The sequence below is a fragment of the Alosa alosa genome, chromosome 2 (genome assembly GCF_017589495.1).
Source record: "Alosa alosa isolate M-15738 ecotype Scorff River chromosome 2, AALO_Geno_1.1, whole genome shotgun sequence".
NCBI classification, from domain to species: Eukaryota; Metazoa; Chordata; class Actinopteri; order Clupeiformes; family Clupeidae; genus Alosa; species Alosa alosa.
This window is the reverse complement of record NC_063190.1, coordinates 10,231,985-10,255,855: the sequence shown is the minus strand read 5'-3', so window position 1 is coordinate 10,255,855 and position 23,871 is coordinate 10,231,985. Positions and strand designations below refer to the sequence as shown.

At 46.0% G+C, this 23,871-nt stretch overlaps 1 protein-coding gene across 4 annotated transcripts in view; it reads left to right on the top strand.

Moving 5' to 3' along the window:
- pcdh1a (protocadherin 1a) overlaps positions 1-23,871 on the top strand; it is a 92,480-nt gene that overhangs the window by 57,365 nt on the left and 11,244 nt on the right. For 2 of the 4 annotated variants that reach the window (XM_048237429.1, XM_048237428.1), the window contains exon 5: positions 8,431-10,616. The exons of the other annotated variants lie outside the window; for them this stretch is intronic. In XM_048237429.1, the coding sequence (XP_048093386.1) occupies positions 8,431-8,840 (410 nt within the window). In that variant the 3' untranslated portion in view covers positions 8,841-10,616. Of the gene's footprint in view, positions 1-8,430; positions 10,617-23,871 lie in introns of those variants that run through there. 4 annotated transcript variants of the gene reach the window in all.

Here is a 23,871-nt window from a genome sequence, read left to right as displayed (position 1 = left end):
TAGCAGAATTTAAAATATTTTTCCTCTCTGGCTCAAACCGTTGACATTAAGGATAATGATTCAACATAGCTTCTCTTAGAGAGCATTAATGGGACAGGGGAATTGAATTTGAAGCGAGAGCTCCGACTCGTTATGGATATATTTTAATGCTTCTGGAGGTCTCCTGGTGGCTCTCTTTTCCCTTCTTTCCCCGACACCTGCCCTCGAGTTAGCGTAGATTTCCCACACTCCTTTCTGCCGAGTCTGCATTCGTATAAGAGCCTGAACTCACCCAATCCTTATTCTGTAATACACAGGAAGAGATGTGCTGTACTTCAGAGCAGGCTGAAATGGCTGTAAAAAGATATATGTGCCCTAAAGATAGCAGGCAATACGAGGAGCTTTAATATCATCCAAACTGCCTGACTTAGGACAGAGAAGAAGGGCCCTAATTGTCAGATTGTGCCGCGATAAAATCAAATGATTATCTCTGTAGGAAGGGATCAACAGCAAGTCAAGGAGCTCTTCCTTTGCCCTTACTCTCTCTCTCTCTCTCTCTCTCTCTCTCTCTCTCTCTCTCTCTCTCTCTCTTGCTTTCTCTCTCTCTTTCTGTGTCTATCTCTCTCTTGCACGCCTTGGCAGCCATTTCTAACTCCGTAATTCACGGCTGATCGCGGCACAAGAGTGGCACAAAAACATGCATTTTCATGACAATGTCTGCTACTTACACGCTATTTCCTTCAAAAGATTTTCCCAACGTTTCATCATACACCGGCTGGTGGGTTACCTCCTGTTGTACGCTGAATCCATAAGATGGCATCACAGCTAGAGCAGAGGTATTCAAGGCACCGACTACAGGATGAAGAGGACTGATCAAAGAACAGCCCCCTCCACACACACACACACACACACACACACACACACACACACCCCTCCACACACACACACACACACACACACACACACACACAGCACCCCGTTTTTCTGAAATTTCAATATTACACATTCTGAGAGTGAGCAATTGAGGCCGTCAAAGAGGTACAGAGGTACAATTGTTAAATTAATACCTTTCCGAAATCGTCTCAAAGAGGAGAATTGAGGATGACTGATTATTTGAAGTATCTGGCCTGGGACAGCGAGTAAAAGCAACAGACGCTAGTCTCCTGGTGTGTAATGAGGCCCCTTTAATATGCTTTTGAGACTCTTAAGTGTGATTTTTAGGTAGAATTCCTAACAGGGAAAAAAGTAGTCGATCATTGCCTGCACCGGCAGGGCCGTGAGGCTTTCCTCGGTGGACTTGCACTGCTTTTAAGAGGAGAGAAGCATCACTCAGCGCTGTGTCTAGTGCGGAGCTCAGAGAGGGTTTATATATGCATGGGCTGTCCAGAGGGACAGTCTGGCCAAAGCCGGACGATTCGGATGTGATGAGGTGCGGGAGAAGTGGAAGAGATGGAGAGATGGAGAGAGAGATGGAGATGGAGGGAGAGAGAGACGGGGAGCGAGAGAGAGGGAGCATGAGGGCGATAATGAGGAGGGGAGAATAATGTGTCCATTAGCTCGCTGCGCCCCAGCTCACACACACACAGGAGGAGAGAGGGAGAGAGAGGGAAAAGAGAGGGAAAGAGAGAAGAAAGGGGGAGAGAGGAGAGAAAGAGAGGTGCACACTCACTGCCATGCATCCCCTATGCAGTTCCACCAAAGGGGTCCTGCCGAGCTAGAGGAGGGTAATTAGAGGATCAGAAAGAGCATGTGGCAATTCTGCTCTCTATCGGTCTCTGCCCCCATCTCTCTCTCTCTCTTTCCCTCTCTTCTTTCACTTTGTTTTTTCCTATCCCATTCTCACTTCATCTTGCCTTGTACTGGGAGTCCCAGACCCCTTACTGGGATCACAGAGCAGGTAGTGAGCAGGCCTTGCTGAGGCTTCTTCCAGAACCTCGACTGCCCAAAGCTCAGCTTCAACCCAGGCCTGGTGCCGCTGGGCAGAGGCCTGCCAGAGAGGTCTTTAGTGGCCCTTCCTCCCCAAAGCCATCTCCTTCTGCCCAGAACCCCCCTCGTCCCCCTTCTCCCAACCTTCATCCACCACCACACACTGCCCCCTCTCTCCTTCCCTCTACTTGCCCAGTCCACCCCATCCTCCCTTAGAGTCCTTTGGCTCACTCCCCCTCTCCCTCCCTCACTCCCCCTCTCTCTCTCTTCCTCCCTCTCTCACTCACTCAGTGTGACTGCCGGACTGAAAGCCATTGGAGCACAGTCTAACTAGTTCACTGCCCCCGCCATGATAGATGGCACTTGAGGGACTGGAACTGTGTGGGTCTGACACGCACTTCCTGATTTCTGCGGCCAGGCTCCGAGGAGAGCCGGCCCGCTCCGGCCCCATAACAGTTTCTCTCAGCCAGTGGAGGGTATCCCACAATTCACTCTGCTTCATGGCACCTGCCTTCTCGAGAAGGAGGTGAGCCATGTGCCAGTTCCAGAGGAAAAAAAAGAAACGAGAGAGAGAGAAAGAGAGAGAGAGATGGCGGGGGAGAGAGAGAGAGATGGCGGGAGATAGAGGGTTTTGGGAGAGATGGCGGAAGCAAGCATGGTTCCAAAGCGAGGCAAGCTTCCGACAACGCGTTTCACAGCTCACCGAATCAGCACCTAATCAAAATAACACTGTTGTAAATTAAGTCCGACGCTGCCAAGATCTCCCATGCTGTCGCCAGATACGACTGTGCTTCGGCCAAATAATACCACCGCATCGCCAAGCCATCAGTGTGGCTACAGCCAACACCCGAGAGTCTGCAGCACCAATTATCAGCGCTTTTCAGCCAACGAGAGTTTCTCCCCTCCACAGACTTTTCGCTTCACAAGATGTTGAGCCTTGAGCAAAACACAACATGATCAAACAATGAGAATGTTTGTTTTCATTTTGCTCAACCTTTTTTCTTGCGGTTTGGCGAACAGAGAGGGGCGGTTGGTGAGGCGGAGTGGAGGGTGGGGATTTTCGCTGCTGTTTTCTCCCTAATTCACCTCAGTTATCAACCAGCCTTTGTTATTCCCATTATCTCCGAGAGGATACCAAGGCCTCCTGGAGAAGAGGAAAAAGAAAGAAGCAATCGTGTTAACCTCTTACACTTCAGAATAAAAGTCTGTCAGAGATATGCTAGAGGGGGGAGGTGGGGGATCAGACTTCAGACAGGAGCAGTGAGGAAGGGGGAATCTGGCCTTCTGAAAACCCTAAAGCAGACAGCCCCAACAGAGCCCACCAAAGTCACTGCCTTTTTACTAGCAATACAAGACGAAAAAGACCAGACCACACTTGTGTGCAATTAGAAATTAGAATTTTTTTTAAGGCCCTTCTTCATTTTATTTTCATTTCTTCATGACCATGAAATATTCACAGGCAAGGAGATTTGCTTGACAAAAACCTTCTCAGAAGTGGCAAGGATTTGCGGCGAGTGCCACGCCGATCAGTGGATGATGGTGACGTCTGTGTGTGCACAGATTCCCGTGGACTCAGTAGAGCATTTCAGGACATCTCTCTCACCTCCCACAAATCAGCTCTCATATATCATTACAAACTCTGCAGAGTGCTCACCTGCTGTTCCAAAGTGCTGCCAGAACTTTTTGCTCATTATACACTTAGACGCTTTTTGTGGTTGCATTATACACACTCAGATTAGCTGAGTTCAACACCAACAATGGCTTATGCGAAAGTTCTATCAAGAAGTCTGGATGTCTATGTTGTTCATTTGTTCATTCCTCCATCCATCCATCCATCCATCTATTAATTTGTTCGTCACTTAGTGGGCTTGTGTCTGCTTTCTAATGACATGTCGTAACACTTCTCTGCTGCTGATGACGTTTCCTTTTCCTCCTTGCCGCCACCAGTCGGCAGGATCTTACTTGTCTGTTCCTTTTCCACCTCATTCTCCATTCTGATTTATTTCTCCTTCTCTTCCCCTCCATTTGTCACATTGTGAATTTGTGTGTAATCAAGTCATAATATCAAATTAGGTTTAATCAAAACAACGGAATCGCAGCCATATTTTAATCAAGCCGGTGTTCTGTTCTTTTGTACCCTTAGCAATCTCCCGCTTCCTCTCTCTGTCTCTCTCCCTCTCTCTTTCTTTGTCCTCAGCGCTGAAAAAAAAATATGATGTGCAAGCTCTTCCCATTTTATTACACTGAGGGACACAATGTGATAGCAGATCTGGCACGTCATAACTCTCAGGCGTCTCCTCATTGGGAGACAACTATGGAGGAAAATGAAAGGCAGAATGAAGCGTGTGCACACACTCACAAACACACACGCACAGACACACACACACACACACAGACACACACACACACACACACACACACACACACACACACACACACACACACACACAAAGATATCTAGCATAGGCTAGAGCTCAGAAATGACTCTCAGTTGTGGGATACCTGATTATTAAAAACTGATGTGCCGAATTTGGTTGAAAAAATAAATAGTGTTTCGTTCCAATTTAGTCCATCTGATTACAGCGCGCAAGGACTGTCCAGTGATCTTGTGGCTGACCGCCTCTTTATCCCGCTCTGGCGCACTCATCCACAAAGTGTCCGGTAATTTCCACTTGATTAGTGTGCACTGGTGCACTGAGGCGCTGCAGGTAGGCAGAGAGGGGGCAGGCAGACGGTGTATGAAATCAAACATGCGCACACACACACACACACACACACACACACACACACACACACATACACACACAGACACACACACAGACACACACACACACACACACACACACACACACACACACACAAAACACACTCACACACACACACACACACACACACACACACACACACACACACACACAGACATAGACAGCCTTTGAGACATTACAGAAATCCAACAACATCAACACCACCTACACCGCCAAAACCACCACCTGCCCACATTCACACACACACACACACACATAACACACTTACACACACACACACACATAACACACTTACACACACACACACACACACAGACCCTGAGTCCCCTCCACCAAAATCTTCTTGAGCCGGCCCTGTGTGCATGCACGCACACGCGCGCGCCCATGGGCAGAGGATCAGACGGAGAGGAGAGGAGAGGAAACCTGCCACGGAGGCTGTGGCCCACAGGCACTCTGATGCAAGCCTCGTGCAAACCCCAGCGCACGTTAGCACACGAGCCCCCAAGAGCCAGCGGCCGGATAAGCCAGCTGTGCGAGAAGCCGCCACACTCTGAAGCGTGCCAGGCGGGCTGAACACACACACACCCAGACACACAGACAGACACACACACACACACACACACAGTGGTGTCCATCACTGGGGACAGCAGGAGGCGGTAAGGCTTTGGGGTCAGGCACGGAACGGTGGACAATGGAGACGAACTCGGGAAGAATCAGGAGAGACGAAATGATTCCCACTCCTGCATGATTGAGTGAAAGACAAGAAAGAGATATGAAGCACCTGTCTATTGTTTCTGTTTTTTGTTTTTGGTTTATTGTTTTTTTTTTTTTTTTTTTTTTTTTTTTTTTCAGAAAGACGGACAGAGGGTTTCCATTTTTTTTTCAGAAAGAAGGACAGAGGGTTTCCATTTTCTGGTTTGGGTGGGGGTTGGAGGGGGGACGCATTGTGTGTGTATTTGTGTGTCAAGAATGTGAGCGAGCAGCTTGCTGAGGATGTGCTTCAACGGAAGAGAAAATGCCATTGAGTCACCTTCTCTTCCAAACCCAATCACCTGCTCTCTAAATCCAATCAGCCTCCTCCTTAAATCCAGAGTTGGCAGTTCTGCACTTCACCCAATTCTCTCTCTCCCTCCTCTCCCTTTCTCTCTCTCTCTCTCGCTCTCGTTCCCCTTGGCATCCCTTTTTACAAAAGCCTTATGAGTGTGTGGTGTGTGGCTGACACACTCACTCACACACACACACACACACACACACACACACATGCTTCCCCGTCACTAACACACATGGCCAAGAACTCTAATGTGTTTGTTCCACGAGCAGAGCTGATTTATTCTAGGCTATATTCCACAGGAAAAGGTTTCTGGGAGGAAATAAAGCAAGCTCCCATGCTCCCCTGCTGCGGCTGTCTTCTCCGTTAACCTCCTCTGGACTTCCTTTTGATGTATTTACAGTGTCCGCCATGCGTTTGCTCAACTATTTTTTTGTTGTTGTTTGGAAGGGGGAAGGCAAGGTTTTTTTTTTGTCGTTTTCGGTTGGTGTTTTATTTGATAGAGGCTCACCGAAGTGGTTTCCTGTGCGGCTCTGCACCAAGCCCATCCGTCATGCCACACTTGTAGAGTTGCACACACACACACACACACACACACACACACACACACACACACACACACACACACACACACACACACACACACACACACACACACACACACACACACACACACACACACACACACACACTGTTCGTTCTTTTTTTTATGAATTCATTAATGCTGCATGTGGGGTCAAGGCAAGCAGAGGCGTATTCCCTGCAACCCCCCAACCCCCTTGCCTACAGGCAGCCATCTGTACATTGCTTTTAACACACTTAAGTGTCTCCACACTCCTGCTCGCTGCTTCTTCATCTTTTATCCTCATTCCTGCCTTCCCCTTCTCCTCCACTTCTCTCACCTCAGCCATTCCCCATGCAGCAGGAGAGGAGAGGAGGAGAATGAGAGTCCTGTCTGAAGGAGATGGAGACAGTGAATGTGAATTTCAATTGGATGGCAGGGGAAACCTGTGAGGTGGTGATGGTGATGGAGCTCATGATTCACCCAATAGCCAATGAGCCCTACTGTCATACTGGAATCTCTGAAAGGCTATATCACTAACCATCATCTGGCCATAAGCTCAGCGTCCACCTCTGTCTGTGTGCTTCGGACTGATTACCGGAGGGTTGCCAGTTCAAACCCCGACCAGTAGGAATGGCTGAAGTGCCCTTGAGCAAGGCACCTAACCCCTCACTGCTCCCCGAGCGCCGCTGTAGCAGGCAGCATACTGCGTCGGGATTAGTGTGCTTCACCTCACTGTCTGTTTACTGTGTGCTGTGTGTGTTTCACTAATTCACGGATTGGGATAAATGCAGAGACCAAATTTCCCTCGCGGGATCAAACGAGTGTATGTACTTATACTATAATGCATATTTGTATTGTCCATTACTTACTGACAACTGATCACTGTGATTGTGCATAGCCCCCAGCATAGTGCCTATTATAACATTCTGTAATTTCTTGTCATTTCTTTGTTCTTTTAATGGTCCCGTATTAGTTATGTGTGGAAACCTTGTAAGCACAGTGTATTTTCATTCTGTAGTGTTGCCATTTCCCCCTACACATACTATACGTGAGCATTCATAACATCATGCAAATACCATAATATGTGGAAAGGTTGAGAAATAGGAGGCTGTCAGGCAGCGGCTCTGTCTGGCAACTTTGTAAGGCACAAACATTGTGCATGAAATAGTGAGAGGAAGCAGCAGCAGCAACAGTGAGAGTGTGTGAGGGGGTCTGTGGATCTGGGTGCAGAAATGAGGTCACTGGGTTTTGGCCCGATTTAATTAATTGCAGAGTGAGGAATGGAATAATGGATGGCAATCGGGGACATACACTAATTTCAGACCTGCCAATCAATAACCCATAACATTGGATTTGCCTTAAGGGTGATGGATCCCATTTAATACCACACAGTAGTGAGACTGTATCAGTATGTGTGTGTGTGTGTTGGGTGGGTGGTCTGTGTGTATTAGTTGTAACTTTGTGTGGCAATGCACACATGCCAGTTGCAGTTCATCCCTATGCTTGTGTGTGTGTAAGTCAAAAAATATTATTTATCTGTGTGTATGTGTGTGTGTGTGTGCTGTGTGCCATTTAAATAGGACACAGCAAGTAGCACAAAGTACCAAAATGACTTTGTCGAATTTCCAGTACAAAACAACATTTTATCAGTGGCTATAAACCACCGCCCCACACCTAGCAACCATAGCACCTAGCAACTGTTTCTAATGGCATCATTATTCAAGACCTAGGAACCACAAAGGGAAAGTACCAGCCAACACTTATCAAACACTGTCAGGTCGTAGGAGCCACTACACAGAGCATACCATACTTTAATCAGCCCCTAGCAACCACTGTACAGCGCATAGCAACCACTACACATCTCCTCACAACCACTACAGCTCATAGCAACCACTGCATAGTGCACTGTAACAAGTGTCGCTTGTGATAACCCTTTTTTCACTCCTGTGCGCCGCAAAAGGAAGCAAAAAGTGAATCACTCGTAACAAGAACACAGAAGTGTTCACTGATGGAAAGAAGGACAGGATAAAAAACATGTCTTGTCTCTGCAGTCAGTCGATGTATAAGATGTCTTCATGTATGTCCAGTGTCATCTCAAATGAAGTAAATGTTTTTTTTTATTATTATCATTCTTGTCTCTTTGACAGACATCCGCTCTCTGCCAGACGTGGCTATGACGGGCAACTGCACCCAGGAGTGCAGCGAGCTCGGCCACTCGGACGCCTGCTGGATGCCCGGACAGCCCTCGCCCATCCGCAAGACACGCAACCCACCGAAGCTCTCCACCTTTGTGCCTTACCAGGAGAGGGGGAGTCTGGGGCGCCTGGCCAACGGCAGCGCCCGGCTGGGCAGTGGTGGGGGCGGGGTCAGCGGCGTGGAGGAGCCCAGGCCCCGCATCCCGCCCTCCCGCAGTGCCTACTCCAGCGGCGTCGGCGTCGGCGGCCATGCCCCCAGCCAGGACTGCCCCTTGGAGGAGGTGCCGCTGAGCGTGGCCAGCGATTACCCGCCCACCAGCCCGCCTTCCAGCCACACCTCCAAGCGGGAAATCTACCTGTGAGAACGCAGCAGCAGTAACAGCAACAACAACAACAACAGCTCCACCAGTTTCTCAGTTGTGATTTTAAACGGATACGGCCGCCAGGGGCGCCCCCTCCAAATACACAGAGGGGAAACGAGCTCTCTTTAAGCCAACAACAACAATAACAACATCATCAGCTAATCATCAAAAACACAAACTATTGCTATGGCTTTTCAGCTAAAGCAGTACGAGTTGGCTCTGAATCACCGGACCAACGTGTCCTCATGTACATGATTTCTTTTTTATTTATTTATTCATTTCTGGTCTTTATTTATGTATGTATTGATTAATGAATTTATTTATTTATTTATTTATTGGAGTATTCTGTTTCTTTATTGGGTTAATAATTATGGTGAATAAAACGTGTCAAATCAATATTATCAAAAAGTACACAAAAAGGACAAAAAAAAAAACGTTTTACCAACATTTTAGCCTGTTCTGCTGTAGCTTCACTAGCCCAGTGGAATGTTTTCTGGCAGTGGTGTGGTGAATTCTGTAGTGCCATAGCAAGATGTTAGAGACGCTATAAGGACAATGTGCCGTGACGCATCAAGGAAGATAAATGCTCTCTCTCTCTCTCTCTCTTTGTCGTTCATCACATCAGATGAGGTGTTGTTTGTAGACCAGTGCTGTAAATATATTTGTAAGTTGTACATAGAGTATATTTACGTCAGGGTCAAACTGAGGAGAGAGAAAAAGAAAAAAACAAAACATCAAAGGCCTGAGCATTCCTTCCGCTCTCTTTCTCTCTTTTTCTAACAATATTTTTTTTTCTTTGTGCCCGCTCTTTATGGTGATAGTAGGACCTTTAGCCGTGGCCAGGGCGGGTGACTCAAGATGGCTTTTCTGATGAAATCTCATTGGCTGACCCTGCTGACAGAGGTGCTTGGTGACTTGATGCTCACTCATCTCTGTTTTCCTGTGGACAGACCTGTTCGTTTTTTTTTCTTTTTCCTCGCCGCAGAATGTGGGTGTTTGGCACTTCAGCTGAAACACTGTGACCTCTCTCTCTCTCTCTCTCTCTCTCTCTCTCTCTCTCTCTCTCTCTTTCTCTCTCTCTCTCTCTCTCTTTCTCTCTCTCTCTCTCTCTCTCCCTCTATCTCTGTCTCTCTCCCTCACTCTCTCTATCACTCCCTATCAGTCTTTTTCCTCTCCCTCCACATGGACACTGGACGGCAGATTTAATCGCCTCTGCAGGCTGCTCTGCAGTCAGGAGTGGCCATGGCAGTATGGCACATCTCCGCTAGAGTGATTTAAGTGTTGCAATGTAAACACGTCTCCTGGCTAAGCCCGACGCCAGTGAGCCAATTGTGGAAAATCCAAAGGGCCATGGAACACTCTTGTTTTTTCTCCTCCGTCTCTTTCTCTGTTTCTGTCCCTCTCTCCATCTCGCTCAGATCTGAAAGGACACAAGCTCGACGGACTGTTTCACAGACTCTACCTCGGCCTGTCCAGATCTGCTGTGAGCATGGTGAACAGCGATGTGTGGAAAATCATCGACTTCTCTTTTACTTTGAATCATGTGAAAAGGGAAGACACAATGGTTGGACTTGTTGTCTTGAGGGAAAAAAGAACATGCCTTTTTTTGTTAAATAGGACAAATGAATAACTGCCTTAAAAATATGTACTTTTGTGACCATGTTGAAAAATTCAAACAAATAACCTCGCTCGGTTTCATTGGCATGTCATAAGTCTGCATGAAAGGTAATCAGAAAATATAAAAATTTGAACAGAAAACGAAAAAAAAAAATACAACAACAATACAAGATCGTAATATATTTTTGCATATAGAGTGCATTGATGATTTTTAAAGAAACGCATCACAGTTCTCTTCACCATTGTGTATTTCCTTTAGAGACAGTCAGGAGGTCACCCATCTAAGTAAGCAGCATGGCGAGGACGTTTTGACCTGTTCAGTGGTTGTAGCTCTCACTGTACCCCTGGTTATTCAATAGGACTTAGAGGACGTCTTTGTGGGCTGGTGCTCCAGTGTATCGTGACTAGTTGTGCAATTAGGATCAGGAAACAGAGCCTCTCTCAATGCCATTATAACACAATGAAACACAATGAAATAAATATGGTTTGTTTCAATCCTCCCCCATATGATGGGCTCCTTATGTGTTTTCTAAGGCTTATGTATTCCAGTGCACACGTGAAAGGGGGGGGGTGGGGTGGTGTTGGTAGGTGACTATGTGTGTGCTATCATATCATGCTAGCTCTTTCCTCCGCATAGCAAGCAGCAGTCAAGTGTGTATCCTTCTCAGCATCACTAACTCCGCTCTCTCTCCCCCGGATGTACCTTACGTATCAGCCCCCAGTGCATACTTATTCAGCTGTGAGAGGTCCGCAGGTTTGTGGGGGGGGGTTGCTTGGCTGGCGTCTGATGCTTGGGAGGCCCTGGGTGGACGTTTTCTTAATTAGAGTGAGTGATGAATCCAGCGTGGGGGGCACTCGCGAGCGGCAGCCACCCCTCGAGCGAGCACACAGAGCGCCGGGATAATCCCGGTCCATCAGCAAAACCACCACAATCATTTAAAGCTCACCTCATCGTGCTGCCCACGGCACCGCGCGGGCGAATAATTAAAGCCGAGGCATATGGAAATTACTGGACAGGGCCGTGATTAAATAAGGCAAGTGATTATCCTGCCTGGAGGACATAAAGCACATTATACCGTTTTCAAAGCCATTTAGTGACTGAGATAGTAAAAAGAAATCCAGCCGGAGTCATGATACTTTGGTAATTAACCCTCCATGTTCAGTCTCAGGCCAGTTCACAGAGGATTGACACCCACATAACGCGAGGCCAGCAAGTTCTCCTCAAGATCAGTGACCTGAACCAGCAGGCTGCATAAGATCGTGACCCAACTTAATACTCCCCCTCAACTCACTCAGCTGATGTCGGAATCATTTATTTCCAAACTTCTTTTGGAACGGTCGAGCCTAATTTGCCCAGTTTTCAATTCGAGCTGAAGCTCAGTAGCCATGTCTTGGGTCAAGAGGCATGAGGCAAGACTCATTGTCATTCGCCTCCATCCCAATCCGAATGGCTTTGGCCAGTTTCATAAATCATCAGTTCACTTCGATTCATATTCCAGCCCGAGCCTTTCATTTTCCATCCACATGTTGGAAGTCATGCCTAAACATCTGGGATTTCACTTTGGGATGAAATCCAACTTGCGCCTCAATCACACATGATGCCTGAAGGCATCTGAAGGACAGAGTGATCTATAATGAGTCACCTGATGCTGTTGTTTATTCGAATAGTGTATTTTCTCTTTTGACTTTGTGCTGTCTCTAGTTTGAGGATGTGATCTGATCGCATTTAGTTTTTTTCCCTTTATCTGGCTACCAGAGTGGAGTTCCTTGAAGGGAAAAACAGAAGCAAAAGCTATTTGTGGCGAAGCATCTTCTGGAGGTGTACTGTACATAGATTTCCATGTCCCCCGTGTGCACTGTCAGGCAGGCAGTGAGTTAAGCATGAATTCCAAAGAATAATTGGTAGAAATTGTTTACTGTTCTTGCTGAGATGTTAGTGCTGGTTCCCATTACAGACCCCACCCCCCCCCCCCTTTCTCCAAGAGACCCCCACCACCCCCCACTCCCACCCCACCTATTCACCCTCACCACCCCTCTTTCGCCTCCCCCTTCCCCCCAAACGAATTGAACGTCACTGCACAATCCATTTTCGTCACAGTTCACCTGAAATCAAGACAGCTGCCTTGAAGTATGTCTTCGCAGGAGTGTACGCACTCGTAATCCTAATTGTTGGTTATATTTATATAGGATAAAAAACTGCTTGTGATGCCATGTTTTTTTGTACAGTTTTATGTACATGCAAGTGAAGCTTTTTAAAATCTTATGACAAAAAGCCGATGGCATATAAAAAATGTAAAAGTGTTTTATTGAAATGTGCACATCTTGCCTTGGTTGGATTGATCTTTGCAGAGTCAGTGTGAATGTGGCCGTCTTATGCCTGCACTGTCGTCAATCACTGGCTCCCCACTCCTCCCGAGGGCTTATTGGATTTTATGTTAATTGTGAACAGTGGATTGTCGGATCCTACCTGTTTGTTTGATTCCCACGTGTTCTGTTTTGTTCTGTTTTTCGCATGTTGAGGAAGAAAAAAAAAACGAACCCTTGTAATAAGTCCTCCTTAAAAAGAAGAAAGAATTTGTAATAAAATGAGCTCTGGAAACAAAAAAAGTCTTTGTGGCAAGTGAGTGATTTCTGAAGGACTGCATAATGAAAGTGCTCAACTTGTCATTTAGTTGGAATGAATGCAGCATATTACAAGTTCTTTTTTTTCTTTTTTTCAAAAATGGAACTTAAGTGATTTAAACCTACTGGGGGTTTAATAATGTCAAAGGGCAGAATGCCCAAAGATTTGCAAGAAGCTAGTGTCATATGGCAAAGCCAGGGACTTCCGTTTTGCCACCACATCTGCTGATGTAGTTCTCCGGAACAGTCTGTTTGTTTTTTAACGGCATCTACATGCTTGCATCAGTCGTGCACGTCGCGGGTGAAGAAAAGCGTAGCTGACAGAAGGTGCAGACCTAGGGCCCAGGCAATCCTCTACAGTGCTATAAACACCCTACGGTAAAGATGATGCCACAGAGATGAAAGACAATAAATCAGTGTGGATTTCATTTGGCACTGATGCTTCCCAGGGAGTAATTCACATAGTATGAGAATGTTCGAACTCACAGAGATGAAAAGAAATCCGAGACCAAGAGATGAATAACAGCAATAAAATCGGCATTATAAATGGGAAACACATTGTCAGGGATATAACATCATAAATAATAAATAAATAAATAAATATAGGGCCTCTGTGATAGATGGTTGGCTGAAATGTTTGAAACGTAGCCCAAAAAACGGAGGCGTACTGCAGGCTGGGCTTTGCCAGGCGTGTGGCATTGGAATTTATGGAGGTCCAAACTGACCCCCTCTGGATGGAGGGGAAACTGCAGCGTGCTCGATAGCAGGGCTACTAGGCGATGACGCAAAAGGCATTAATGCTCCTGTGAGACGCAGCTCCATCTCAGACCACAAGGCTCTGGGAAGCTGACAGATTGATGAGCTGGATTTCAGTAAGGGCTCAACAGCCAGAGATGTGGAGGGGTGCATAATGGAGATAGGGGTTTACAGAAACAGGCACGGTCCCATTAGTGTGTGGCTAAGGCACAGTGGTGGCTAGAGTGATGCTGTGAGCAACCACTGCCGTTTAGCTATTTAGGCACATTCACATAAACAGTCAAACAGGCAATGTGTTAATGACGATACTCACACTACTGACAAAAATAATTATTATATTAGTGTTACAGCTATTACAAACTATTCCAGCATTGCTATTATTTTACTACTATCTCTACTAATGATACTAATACTACTACCATTATTATTATTAATAATAACAATAATGATAATAATATTCATAATCATAATAATCATAATAACAATAAAGGAAGAAAATGAAAAATTCCACTGAGAGTAAAAAAAAGTTAATGAGTTTTAATGGCAGTTTTGTGGGGTCATTTGTTACTTTGCATCAGTATGCAGTAACATACTACGCTGTGTGTGTGTGTGTGTGTGTGTGTGTGTGGTGTGTGTGCGCGTGTGTGTTTGTGTGTGTGCACGCGCGCCCATAACCCCCACTTTCTTTTTCTCCCTCCTTCAAGATGAAACTACCCCTTCGGCAACTGCCGCTGTTGATCTGCTGTTGCCATGGAAACCTGGCCTCACTTTCCCTTCACCCACGCTCTTTCTCTGTGCTCGCTTCGTTAAGCGCTGTGCTGTTGGCAATTAGAAATAAAACCAGCGGCAGGGACGGCTGCCTTTCAGTGCTCCCTCCAATTAAACACTGTCAGCTAGCCATGCTCCCCCCTCCAAACCTCCACAGCCCATGTAATAAAACAATCTGCCCATAAGCCACGTCTCACAACTCTCAGCACTCTCCGATAGCAGCTTCAAAGTGCTCTGAAAGGATGAGGCCGAAGACACTCATTTATATATATATATATATATATATATATATATATATATATATATATATATATGAAGGCAGGAAAAAAAGGAAGGTGCAAATCGATGGCAAGATTGAATCGTGTCCGAAGGACTTTTCTGCCGTGGTGGGGGTCGGAACGATGCAGCCTCGCAAACGGCATGGTGTGGTGTGTACTGTGAGGTGGGGGGTACCATGTGTTTGCTTTCAATGTATGTAAGTGTAAGCAATATATCACGGCTTAAAAAGATTTTCCCAGTGATATTGATTGAATATGTTTTGGAGAAATGTGGTGGTCACAGATCCCAAGCACTTAAGTCGCATAGAAAAATCACTGGAATATAGCCTGCTCACTCTCATCCATTTGTATTTCTCTCCACCATATTGACTCTCATACACTAAAGATGTAATTGCTGCATTAAAATCAATGGAGCAATTTAAACAGCATCATCATTAAAGGAGTTTGTGTGTAAAGTCGATATGAACACTTGAGAGGATTCTGCACCCCATGTTCTACACAGACAAACCTCATTAGTTAAAATGCACATACACTCCACACACACACACACACACACACACACATACATACACAACCCTTGCAGGCATAAAACACATGCAATCATGCACACTTCAGAAGTAAAATGCATGCTATATTGCACATCCACATTCACCCACAATCTTGCAGCCCTCACACACACACACACACACACACACACGTTCATATTCACAGAACTGCAATGACACACACACACACACTTATCTTTAAAGAGATTTAACAGTCACACACACACACACACACTCAGGTGCTCTGCGCTTAAGTGTGCGGGAATGATATCTCTTCTTGCTCGCTTGTATCTATGAAACGTCTCACTAACTCATTTACCACCCTATTACCTCCCACCTGAACTCAATTTCCAAATCATCACTGATTCCAGAAATACCTGTAAGCCATCCATCAGTGGTGGCAGACTCTTCCAGAAGGTGCTGCCAGACCCTGCGAAAAAGAGAGCAGTTTCACACGGAGCGGCTACTGCATCGGCTTCAAATATCTGTTTTTACTAGACGTGCATGCAAGCTTATTGACCAACGTTCGTCACTGAAAGGGAACAATCTATCATGCAGTCAGCCATTTTGAAGGCACACACCTTCTAACTGCTTAGCTTTTTTATTCTATCTTAGACATGGATTTTCACTCATTTCAAACTGGAGTGTGTGTATAAGGCTGAAAGATTGTGTGTATGTAGAATGTGCATGTGCATGTTGGTTTTGAAGTGTGTGAAGTACTTTTATTGCCCTCAATGATCATAATGTATTGTGTATGAGTGTGCATGTCTGTCATCCTAACTCATATTGACCACCTTCTTCACTGACAATGAAAAATCTATCACTTAGCCATTTTGGTCAGTTAGTTTCCGCTCTCACACATCTTCTTAGACTGTAACTTGAGTGTCACTGTGTGAGTCGCCTTTTTTCACGTCATATCCTCGTTTCCAACATACATTTATTTATTCACTGATCTTCACTCATTCTAGACTCTGCAATAAATGGTTGATGAGATCATCCAATAACTCATAATTCAGTGTGATTGAGATGACTCAAGAGAAAGTCTATGCATAATATGGCTTGGTGTCTGGCTATGAGAGGAGAAGAGAGGAAAAAGAGAGGAGAGGAGAGGAGGGGAGGCTTTAAGTGGTATTTCCCAATGCTGTTTGTTTATACAGCGCTAGTTACAACGTTGAAAAGTGTAGCGCGTGGGGGCCATTAATGCACAGAGGTAGCGCAGATTAAATAAACCACAGACGGAGATCCAACACTACTGGATCACCGTGGCAACAGAGGGAAGCTCAGTCGGTGCTTTACACGGCCCACCTGCCATGTCTGGATACGCGGCAAGAGGCTTTTTTCCCTCACCACCCCACCCCCCAACACACACACACACACACACACACACACACCACCCTTTTCACAATCCAAGAAAACATGACACTTTTTTAACGTTAATCTAATTAGCTTCTGCCTCACTGTCCAAATGGAATTAGCACAGTTTGTCGTCTTTCCCCCTGCAAAGCTTGTGCGCGGTGAGGCTGTCTAAGACATGCAAATGCGTTTGACTTATTTGTACACACACACACTTCTGACAGTTGTGGAGGAGGAGGCAACATTTTTTGTTTGTTATTTTTCTTGCGCAGGGTCACGGTGCAGGCCAAAAGAAACTTCTACCTGCTCCTCCTGCTAGCACATAGCAACCACACCAGAGCTCATATCCATTATCCAGAGAGTTCCTAAATAAACATGGAGGTTAAGTATCTAAATGAGAAATGATGTGCTACACAGACATTTACAGTAATAAACCATCTGTTAGGCTTCACATTCTCGCTTACAGTAATTGGCTAATTGGCAGAAGAGGCCTGTGGGTTGTTTGTGTTTCAATTTGTGCTAGCACGTTTTTGTGTCTTAATACTCCACTCCCTCTTCCTTATTTCCATGTGTTAGTGAAAACACAAAAGGTTATTAGAGACAACATAATCTACTGCTTCACAGTCTGCTGGCAATCGCGAAGGACGTTACCCTTTGTTTTAACAACATGGCGCTGTGTGGCGCCCATTTGGGAGAAACCTAATCCCTCCCCCGGGTGGCCCTTACCTCCCTGTTAATTTGATCCTGTTAATTTCCACGGAAAGCATGAATTAGCCTCCTCAGCTCTCCAAGAGACATCGGTCATGATGGCCACTGTTGAGGGAGGGGGGGCACAACACAATATTATGACTCAAGAGATAGAGAGGGCAAAAATAGATTTGAAAATGCACGATAATGCAGCGGCTTTCTGGAGGGACGTCATGTAATGCTTCATCAGCTGTGGCATGAAGGCTTGTTTAAAGTGCAGTCCGTCACTCTCCAGCAGCATATACATGACGTGCCCTCTGTTCAGGATGCCTCTGTTATAACCCAGCCAGATGCACAGCCCTCCACGGCCCTCGAATGCTGATAATGTATAAGCCACCGAGATTAGAGTTTATGGCTGGATTGACCTTCTAATCTGCATCCTACTGATGAGAGAGTACGTGTGAGTGTTTATGTCTTTGTGTGTGTGTGTGTGTGTTTATGTCTTTGTGTGTGTCTTTGTATGTTTGTGTGAGTGAGTGAGTGTGTGTGCTTGTGTGTGTGTGCTTGTGTGTGTGTGTGTGTGTGTGTGTGTGTACTGTTAGTCTCTGTGGGGTTGAGAAGGGGACTCCTTTATTGTAATGTAAATCACCATTATAGAAGACAGTTTAAGAATGGCATGGGCGCATGGAGGCAAGATTCTTTTTATGCTGAGAGCTTTCCTTGAGTCCACCACATAAATACTGATAATAGCCTACTGTAATCTCTGCGATAAAAATCAGTGGCAGAAATATCAGGATATTACGAGATGGGCAGGTGTGGCCTTTAATAATCCATCAAAATCAATATGAGGTACGGTCAAGCCTGAACAATTCGGACTATAATGGTGGTTATTTTTGATAGCTGAAAGGTTGTGCGCCACCACTGTAAATACTTGCTGGACTTTTGCACATCTTTAATTACCTGGCTGCGTTTATTTGAGTAAACAGCCTCTGACAAAGTTTCCATACAGCTGTGGACTCTGGAGCATCAGCCTTCAGGCCGGATCAGCGCCAGATCTGCCCCGGTATCTCCTGTTCTCAGAGTTCTAGAAGCAGCGTAGCAAACAACATGGGTAGACGTCTTATCTGCTGGAAGGAAAAAAAACACACAAGGCTTGTTTTGATTCCTCTTCTCCTTTCCGTCAGCCTTGTGAAATTGTCAGTGAGGACCATGTGTTGTGAATGTCGCTGTTTTTTCTATTTTTAATTGCTTTGTGTGTCTCAGTATTCAGTGAAACGAGCTCTAGATTATGACATTCTGTGTCAGTTTGTGCTTCAGCACAGTCTTTACCCTTGTGTAAATTGCGACGTGGAGGTGATCCATATTGACTTCCCAGACAATTAAAGTGACTGCCTTTGGCTGCCACTGCTGTGTCTAGGTTGTGTTTTATTATGGCACGTCTTTTCAGCTTCTTTCATTCGTCTTTTATGCCTTACCGAGCCGCCTTACTGAAGAGTTTCTTCAGAGTTGCCATTCTCATGCACAAACTGTTTCGCACAGGTTTACACATCCATACACGCACTAGGGCCTAATGCTCCAGTTCATTCACTGAAGCTTTGCATTTGGTTTGGTAATATCATCCGTATACAGTAAAAGAGACAGTTTATGGGGACATAATCCCCACGGCCGGAAGAGTCGTATCTTTAAGGTTGGTGGTGGGGGGAGGGTGTGGTGTATGGGGGATAAATGACTGCAGTACACAACATTACATAAAAAACAGAGATGCTGAGGTCAGTGACTGAGGAAGTCCACCCTGAGCCTCTGGGGCTGTGACCTCACTGCACAGGGCTGTCGCTCATATTACAAGTCCGCTCCTGTGGTCAGTTGTTTATATCCCGTTTCGTAGTCGATCATTTATTTCCACTCCGGTAGCTTGTCATTGGTTTCTGCCTCTGTGGTCAGTTGGTTATTTCTGGTCTTGTGGTCGCCTACTTTATTTCTGCTCTATACAACAGTGACCCAGGCTCTTTGCCATGCATGGTACATTTTCTTGTTAAGAATAGAAAAGAATAGCAAATTATTTTCATCTTTCATTTTTTTGCCAACACTTATTGTTCTGCCCCCGCTCGTGTGTGAGGTGGTTAGACGGTTACATTTGCTGGGCAGACAGACAACAGTTTCCCCAAGAATGACGCTGATGTTCCTTTTAAATGTTTTACTTGGAAACACTGTAAAACTAAGCATACATACAAAATATAGCTTAGTTATATGTTCAGAATACAGCAAATATGTGCACAATCACGTAACATTACACGCTTTTAATACAAATGGATGGGTTAGCTTAAGGTTAATATGTATGGTGAATTCCATTGGGTTGTAAACAATTAGCATGTTAGACAAAGGTAATCATTCAAAACGAACTAAAGTCCATAGACAAAGTTCCACACAAGAGGAACTTTTCCATTGTAACTAGGAATCATAAAACTGAGAAAATACTTACAGGCAAATGTTTTCTGGCCATGTAAAACTGAGTAGTAAAAAACGTGTCTGAGTAACTCATCAATGTCGTTCTGAACTAACTACGGAAACCCCGCAGGCACAAAATAACGTTACTGCAAGTGCATTTGACCACTAGAGGTCTCCCTACTCCTAAATTAACAACAGAACAGCACACTCCCCGCCTGTTATACTACATTATAACACTATTCCCCTTTCACAAGTAGAACAACTTCTGAGACTGGCCTAGAATACACCTTCTGGCTACCCTGTTTGACCACCTTCACTTCCACTTTGCGAACTTTAGAGTCTTTGCTGGGAATGGCATTAACCACTACTCCAACAGGCCATTCATTTCGCTTGACTTGTCCATCTTTGAGAAGCACGACATCTCCTTCTCTCAGGTTTGGCTTTTCTTTGTGCCATTTTCGCCTTGGTTGGAGTGACACCAGATATTCTTGACGCCAACGTTTCCAGAATGTGTCAGCTAGAGACTGGACTTGTTTCCACTGCTTGTTGTACAGGTCTTTGAGGTCATACTCTCCTGGAGGTGGTGACACTGGCTCAACTTTCTGTGTTAGAAGCATAGCTGGCGTCAGGACAGTGGGCATGTCTGGATCGGATGACACAGGAACCAGGGGTCTGGTGTTCATTATGGCCATGACTTCGGACATGAGTGTGACCAGAACCTCATGAGACAGATGGGGGTGTTTGTCTGTATCAGCAGTGCATCCAATATCCCTGCGTCGCGGCGCCTATCATCGGCTCCCACACTCCACCCATGTGTGAGGGTGGGGAGGGTTGAACATCCAAGTGCTGCCTTGGTCTTGCAGGTAAGCAGTCAGTTCATGGTCTTCAGATTTTATTTGAAGTTCCTTGCATGCCCGACAAAGTTTGTCCCTTGGTCAGAGCGGAAGAGGCACAGGGCCACGAACAGCTGTGAATCTTCTCAATGCATTTATAAAGCTTGAGGATGACAGAGACTCGATCGCCGATATGCACAGCTCTTGTAACCAGGCAAGTGAACATGACTGCCCAGCGTTTATTCTCTGCAATGCCACCTCGGGTTCGTCTTGAGCTTATGGTCCATGGACCAAACACATCAACACCTACATTTGTGAACGGAGGACCTGGGTTGAGTCGTTCAGCAGGTAAGTTTGACATTTTTTGTTCTTCCATTCTTCCTCTCAGCTTGTTACAGGTTACACATTTACGTAAGATGCTTGACACTAACCTCTTGCCTCCAATCAGCCACAGTCCAGCAGAGCGCACAGCGCCTTCTGTAAGATGCCTGCCCTGATGTGCGACCTGTTCATGATGGTGCCTCACCAATAAGGTAGCTATGTGATGCTTCTTGGGGACTATGATTGGATGTTTCTCCTCCCAGGGTACGCCCGCCAAGGTGATGCGCCCTCCAACTCTTAGTAGGCCATCCGTATCCACAATGGGACTCAGTTTCCTCAGAGGACTGGACTTAGAGACGGTACCTCCTTTGGAAAGGCTTTCCATCTCCTTAGCAAACACATTGTGTTGAGCATTTCTGATGAGCACTAGTTTTGCTTGTGTCAACTCCTCTATCTTGCTGGGCTGGCTTTTTGTGCAAGACCTGACCTTATGTATGAGCTTGGCCATGGCTCGACTGAGTGCCTTCCAACTGGAGAATCGTTCGAAACGATGAGTCCCCAGCTCACCGTCGGAGGTTTTGGTTATGAAAGCTTTGACCTGTGGTCGTATGTCAATGTCTGCGTCAGGGTCTATGAGTTCAAATGTCTCTGGCTGTGAGCATGTGTCTCTGGACAAGAAAGCTGGGCCCTTAAGCCAGATGGTATCTTTCAACATGGCTGCTGGCACTGGCGGGGTCCCATGATCTGCAGGGTTGTGTTCTGTACTGACAAAGCGCCACTGTTCCGGGTTTGTGGACTTCCTGATGCGAGCGACTCTGTTGGCCACATATACATAAAACCTTCTGCTTGTGTTGTTGATATAGCCCAATACGATCCGGCTGTCTGTGTAGAATGTAACTTTGTGGATGTCTGTGTCCAATTCATCTGTAATTAAGTCTGCCAATTCAACAGCCATGACAGCAGCACAAAGCTCTAGCCGTGGAACAGTGTGTGGGGGATGTGGAGCCAGCTTTGACTTGCCCATGAGGAATCCAATGTGAGTGTGACCTCCTTGGTCTGTTGCTTTGAGGTAGGCCACTGCTGATATTGCCATGGTGGAGGCGTCAGAGAAGACACAGACTTCTCTACATTTTGTGGAGCGCAGAGAGACAGGCACATAGGGTCTTTCTATCTGAAGCTGCTCAAGTTCAGAGAGTGAGTCTGTCCATAGTCTCCACCGTTCCTCTTTCAGTGCTGGTAAAGGTGCATCCCATTCAGTTTGTTCAGCGGACAGCTCTCTGACTAAGGCCTTTCCTTGGATTGTTACAGGTGCCACATATCCTAGGGGATCATAAAGGCCATTAACTGTGGACAAGATTCCCCTCCTAGTGAATGGCTTCTTCTCTCTGGACACACTGAAGGTGAATGTGTCAGACTGTAAATTCCAGGTAAGTCCTAGACTGCGGTGCTGTGGTAAGGGATCTACAGTTAGCTCCAAATCCACCAGGTTTTTGGCTCTCTCTTCAGGAGGAAAGGCATCCATCACTGCACGGCTATTAGAGGCTATTTTGTGTAATTTGATGCTTGACTCAGCTAACATTTCTTTTGTTCTTTTCAGGATGGAGATGGCTTCGTCGTCAGTAGGGAATGAGGTGAGCCCATCATCAACATAGAAGTTTCTCATGACGAATTGCTTAGGTTCAGCACCATGTTCTTTTTCTCCATGCAGGGCCGCTCTTCTCAGGCCGTAAATGGCTACCGCAGGGGAAGGAGAGTTCCCAAAAACATGCACTTTCATGCGGTATTCAGTGATCTGCTTGCTTGGGTTGTTGTCTTCAAACCACAGAAACCTCAGGAAATCACGATGATCTTCACGACTGATGAAGCAGTAGAACATCTGTTGGACATCAGCGAAACCGCTACAGGCTCTTTCGGAAACGCATGAGGACTCCCAGCAGTGTGTTGTTCATGTCAGGCCCTTTAAGAAGGACATCATTGAGAGAGGCCCTGCGTGCTTGGCTGGAATCGAACACCACCGCGTATTTGGTTTTTTTCTGTGGGTGATAGACACACGAATATTGGTAGGTACCAACGTTCCTGTTCTGCAGTCAGCTGGGCGGGTTCTGCTTGATCGAATTGAACATTGCTTGCATGAAACTGAAGAAGTGTTCTTTCATGCCTTGTTTCTTTTCTAGCATGCGCGGAGTAGGGGCGTGAGACGGTTGACAGCATGTCGTCTGTTGTTAGGTAGACGCGGCCTGTTTGACCTGAAAGGGGAGAGGTGCTACCCAGCAATTTGCTTCATCCATGTAGACCTCTTTGTCCATGAGGTCAAGGAACAGCTCATCTTCGATGGACATGCCAAGCTTGTCGTCATGCTGCGTTCTTTGAAACACATTTCTGCCCAAAGCGGTCTACCTCATAGCTGACACTGGCTACATAAGAAACACCTGGGGATATGTGGGATGGCACAGGTTTATCAATCTTCTCTTTTACTACTAACCTGCTGGTGCATGGGCTCAGGATGGAATGGCGCCCGCTCGTTAGCACACTGGTCCTGAAGAGCGCTGACACTGGCGGCTTTGTGTGTTCTTCCCAGACACACATCTCCTATTATCACCCATCCAAGATCGAATTAAGCTGGGCAAGCGGTGCATTGGGAAGCCCATTACATTGTTCTCGTACTTTATGCACCTGGATTAAGTCCCGTCCAAGGAGAAGTAAGATTGACGCATCTGGGTCCAGGGCTGGGATTTTGTCTGTAAGGTGCTTGAGATGAGGATGATGTCTGGCTACCTCTGGTGATGGTATTTCAGACCTGTCGTCT